This window comes from Adiantum capillus-veneris, chromosome 27 (assembly GCF_014529385.1).
Source record: "Adiantum capillus-veneris isolate H3 chromosome 27, ASM1452938v2, whole genome shotgun sequence".
In the NCBI taxonomy this organism is placed as follows: domain Eukaryota; kingdom Viridiplantae; phylum Streptophyta; class Polypodiopsida; order Polypodiales; family Pteridaceae; genus Adiantum; species Adiantum capillus-veneris.
The window spans coordinates 77,685,487-77,690,542 of NC_140957.1; the positions used below are offsets into that span (position 1 = coordinate 77,685,487).

At 40.9% G+C, this 5,056-nt stretch overlaps 1 protein-coding gene across 1 annotated transcript; it reads left to right on the forward strand.

Moving 5' to 3' along the window:
• Nucleotides 1–450: 450 nt before the first annotated feature.
• LOC147422236 (putative aldo-keto reductase 2) lies at nucleotides 451–2,305 on the forward strand. The gene is made up of 5 exons (XM_086503169.1): nucleotides 451–744; nucleotides 940–1,143; nucleotides 1,310–1,482; nucleotides 1,611–1,713; nucleotides 1,839–2,305. Exons 1-5 carry the CDS (start codon nucleotides 523–525, stop codon nucleotides 2,184–2,186), a joined length of 1,050 nt encoding a protein of 349 aa, XP_086359295.1. The 5' UTR covers nucleotides 451–522; the 3' UTR covers nucleotides 2,187–2,305.
• The last annotated feature ends 2,751 nt before the right edge of the window (nucleotides 2,306–5,056 follow it).

The window sequence follows — 5,056 nt, forward strand, 5'->3', positions numbered from 1 at the left end:
CACCGCAATCAGGAAGCATCCTTTGTGTTGAACCATCCCACCAGCACCAGGTGCTTGTGACATTGCTTGCCCCTTTGTTATAAAACAAGCAAGCCCCCAGTCCTCTGCCCGCCCCCGTGTCCTCCCTAGCCCAGTCGTCGTTGTCCAGCACACATAGCTCTTCCAATCTCGCATCACATTCTCCTACTCTGTCTGCTTGCTACAAGCCACGTTCTTCGCTGTCCTGCCTGCGAGTCGCAACCTCCTTCCCTGCTAAAGTGAAGAAAATGAAAGCATCTCCCAAGATTCCAATCTTTAACGAGCTATTTGAAATCGTGGCAACATATGATATACGTAACGGAGTCCTGCTTGAATTTTTTGGAGAGGAGCTCATGTGATGTCACGGCCCACGACACGACTCTACCCCTTGCCCCCGTCCTTTATAAAGCCTGTCGAAGCGTGCCTGTGCTGTAAAAGCTCTCCTCTCATCACTACACACGGCCAGCCTGCTATCTAAGAATTTCTTCACCTGCTGCATTTTACATGGCTCCACCTGCTGTTAAGTCGGTTCCTTTGGGGTCGCAGGGCCTCCACGTTTCCGCTCAGGGCCTGGGATGTATGGGCATGTCGTCCTTCTTTTATGGTCTCCCCAAGCCTGACGCCGACATGATCGCGCTCATTCACCACGCCGTCCACTCCGGCATCACCTTCCTCGACACCTCTGATGTCTATGGCCCCTTCACCAACGAGCTCCTCCTGGGCAAGGTATTCATTCTGTATTGTTTTCTCATGATTTAAGGTGGCATGTTGTATTCTGATTGAGCCAGTGTTTGTATGCATTTGTTGATGCGCGCTCACTAGCTTGTCAATAGTTACCCACTTCCAATGTAGTTGAAACCTACAAACATTTGTCTGTGTGCGCATGTAATCGATCATTTGGTTCTTAATGTATGTATACAGGCTCTCAAGGGCATAAGACATAAAGTCCAGCTTGCCACAAAGTTTGGCGCCACGATTGATACAGATACTGGCACATTTGGCATCAATGGAGATCCTGCATACGTGCGTGCAGCTTGCGAAGCTAGCCTTAGGAGGCTTAATGTGGATTACATTGACTTGTACTACCAACATCGTATTGACACCAACGTTCCGATTGAAGTTACGGTGAGGTTACCTCCATAGAAGCTAAGCTGCCATGTTTTAATCATGGAACATATAACTTCAAACAGATGCGAACATTGAAATCACACCAGCATGTAAAATGCAGCAATACACGTATTTTTCAGGCACTTGTTGTTCGGCATGAGTTTTTATGTGCTCTGCTCCACAGGTGGGGGAAATGAAGAAGCTAGTGGAGGAAGGAAAGGTGAAGTATCTGGGGCTATCCGAGGCTTCAGCATCAACCATACGGCGGGCTCATGCAATTCACCCCATTAGTGCCGTCCAACTGGAGTGGTCTTTGTGGTCGCGTGATGTGGAGAAAGACATCATACCCACCTGCAGGTGATCCTTGTTTCTTTTCATCTACTCTTCACGCTTGTATGTGTGTGATGCATGCTGTGTTGACCGTGGTTGACAGAAAGAATAAAACTGTCACTTCACACTGGCTCCTTTTCTCACATTAATTGCAGGGAACTCGGGATTGGAATAGTTGTGTATAGCCCGCTTGGTCGAGGGTTCTTTTCAGCTGGTGCAAAAATCCTAGAAAACGCAACAGAAACAGATTTCCGCAAGGTATGTTGTGCTGTTCGATAAGCTTGCAGAATCATTTATATGCTGAATAGTCTGTGTGCAATCTATACGTTAAAACTCACTTCCTTTTATTCATTGGCCTGTTTGCATGGTACTTGAAAGTGTAGATTGCGCAGCCAAGGATGCAGGGAGTAAATCTTGAAAAAAATCAGATCTTGTTTGAAGCATTACAAGAGTTGGCTGCAAGAAAAGGGTGCACGCCAGGACAGGTCGCACTTGCTTGGGTTCAGCACCAAGGGGATGACGTCGTACCCATTCCCGGCACAACTCGCGTCAAGAATTTCGAGGAAAATGTGGGTGCCCTTGATGTGAAGTTGAGCAAAGCAGAGGTGGAGGAGATTGTGGCTTTGTTTCACGAGGGCGCTATTGCCGGAGAGCGTTATGAGGATGCACATCTGTTGATGTCTCACCAGAATTCCGATACTCCTCCCTTGTCTGCATGGACAGCTCCTTGATTTTGCGTTTTCATCTCTCTTGCTGCAAGTTGATGCGACTATGGAAGCATCCAAGTTCCAGTTACTAGAAGCTTGTGAAGGCAAGCTACCGGACATGCCATCACAACAATTCCTCACTACTCTGCTCTCTACCCATCCAAACGACTATGCACTCCCAATGATGATAAGGAATCACTCATAGACTTCTTGTCCGTATTATCACCATCCAAATTAGCATCTATGTATCCCTATAGCTCCAATACTACATATATTGCATAAAACATGCACATAATGAAGTTTACCTCTAATTTTGGGATCAAGAGGTAACCTACCAAGACCAGAAATCAAAACTGCATAAACCTTCAAATACAAACTAGAGTTTTCTACATGAAGGCTTTCCAACATTGCAGATTAAGAGTACAGTTTTGTTTTTTCTTCATACTGCAACTCAACAGCATCATTCCAATTGTGGTATGCTGATCGTAACAATCATGGAAGTTTCCATATCTCTACAATTGTACCGTATGACCATACAACACAACCTACCATACAGTATGACATGGCATAGCTACCCGGAATGGGAAATCTGAATGGCAACATGCATGAAATGTTATTCCCTTTTATGGATACTCATGTCTGAAACACGAAACACGGATTCGGAATGGGAGATAGGAACAGGGAACACAGACCTAAAAATGGTCATTCCTTGTGACTATGTGGTCAACATGGTTCTTGGGAGTTATTTGAACGACACATCCTACAAATCTGAATCATACGACGTGAATGGTAGTACACAATAAAGAAACCATACCAAACTTTATTACACGATAGTATGATGACAACCCTTGTTACGATGCTCCCACTATCTTGTTCCTTTACGTGGTGGGTTTCCTTTTTTTTTGTTTTAAGTGCTGACAAGTCAGATTTTTTTATTCCACCAACACCGTGCATTAGGCTGGGCACCTGGGGCCATCCTTTGCCTTAAGATACCGCCAAGGGCGCTTAGTGGGGATCGAACCCGTTGGTGATGCAAGTCCAACCCTCTTCCAACTAAGCTAGCCCCATTGGATAAACATGGTGGCTTTCTTAAACACATAATCTACATACGCACCAGCCTTGCTAATTTAATCTCCAGGCATTGAAATAGTTTTATAACCATAGCTTCCTACTACACTTTGACAACATGTCCACAAATCACAAACATAGCTTAAATTTAGTTTGAAAAAAGTGCAAAACCTTATGCGAGAAGGCAGTCTTTGGATCTATGTGATGCAAAAAGCAATAATTAATTATAATGATTGCAAATGTACCTTATTGTTTCCATCTTTGAAATGGGAACACGTGTCTCCTTACTAATTGTTTGGAGCACACAATTGAGCCAAATGCACGTCTTCTTGCCCAATGTTTTATGTGATCTTTGTCTTTGTTATGGAACCAATTAAGAGCTGGGTCTTTCTATGGCTAAAAGTATTAGTAGTATTCTTGGTAATAATGTGTCCCACAATTTTGAAAACTAGTATAAGTATCAATTTCTCTTCCTGCTAGACAACATTAGCACTTTTGAACAGAAACTTCCTATGTTAGCAAGGAGCGTCTCCTTATTAAAAAAGGTTGAGGAAGGCTAGCATATCAATTCAAAGGCATTAAATTAATCCACAACATTTCCTTTGTATTATTAGTATACCTAAAAGTAAGGGAAAAAGGGGGAGCAAATGCTCACTTGCTTCCTCTAAAATGGTCTCAAATACCACTAAAGAATTGATGCATAGTGGGTCCGAACCTAACTCTAAGCTTGACATGTTGAAAATATAGGATTGACGTGTTATGGCATATAGACAATGGAAAATTGCATCTTTTTTAAGATTTGCATGCCTCATGTATATCAACTTCAGAGCCGATTTATGTGTAGAGATGTTCATGTACAAAGTCTTTCTAGGAACATTAAAAGAACAAGTGTGTGACCCGTCCTCCAAACAGAAGCTATGCAAACCACCACACACAGTTTATAAAATAGAGGTGTTCCAGGTACATACATACATACATACATATATATATATATATATATATATATATATATATATATATATATATATATATATATATATATATATATATATATATATATATATATATATATATATATATATATATATCATATATATATATATAATGTATATATATATATATATATATATATATATATATATATATATATATATATAGCAATGATGCAAATCTTTAAGGATTATCTTCAAAAGTTAATGAGAATTTTTTTGGGTGATTTCACTATATACTCAATTTGTTCTTTCACTTTGATTGCATAATTGGGGTTCATTCAATTTCGTTACTTCCTGACCGGGGTCTTGAATTAATCTTTGATGGGATCCTGTGTTGACACATCCTTTGGTTCATGAGTGGTTTCCAATGCTCTTACCGTTGTTCCCTTGAGTTCAAGACTCGTGCTATAGATCTTTGAGTTCTCTTAAGTTTGTTCCTACGATGGTTTAAGAAAGAAATTTTCCTTCCATCTTGTGCTTCTCGGGTAAGAGCCATGATGAAGAGAAGAAAAATTGCTACCATTATACTTTCTTAATAATCTTCTAACCCTATTATGGTACATTCTTGGTACATTAAAGTTTTGAAATGATACCATGCCATGCTTATCAATCAAAAACCATTCTCACGCACTTAATGTTTTTTTGATTACTTCTTCTTCTTGATGCTTGCTATAGTACAAACCACATTCCTACAATCAAATTTAAAGAGTGCACTATGATCTGACAAGATGCAAAATCAGAGAGCTCAATGTGTCGTCATTTTTGTGAAGGGTTGTCTTGCATGTGTAGCAACTTGCTTCTCTGATGCATAGAGTCCTCTCCATGCAGCATGCC

What these genes read in the sequence shown, in the direction of transcription:
- LOC147422236 (XM_086503169.1), top strand. Translation starts at nt 523, where the DNA reads ATGGCTCCACCTGCTGTTAAGTCGGTTCCTTTGGGGTCGCAGGGCCTC. An exon ending in GACATCATACCCACCTGCAG is followed by an intron (nt 1,483 to 1,610) that starts GTGATCCTTGTT and finishes CATTAATTGCAG; the next exon opens with GGAACTCGGGATTGGAATAG. An exon ending in CAGAAACAGATTTCCGCAAG is followed by an intron (nt 1,714 to 1,838) that starts GTATGTTGTGCT and finishes TTGAAAGTGTAG; the next exon opens with ATTGCGCAGCCAAGGATGCA.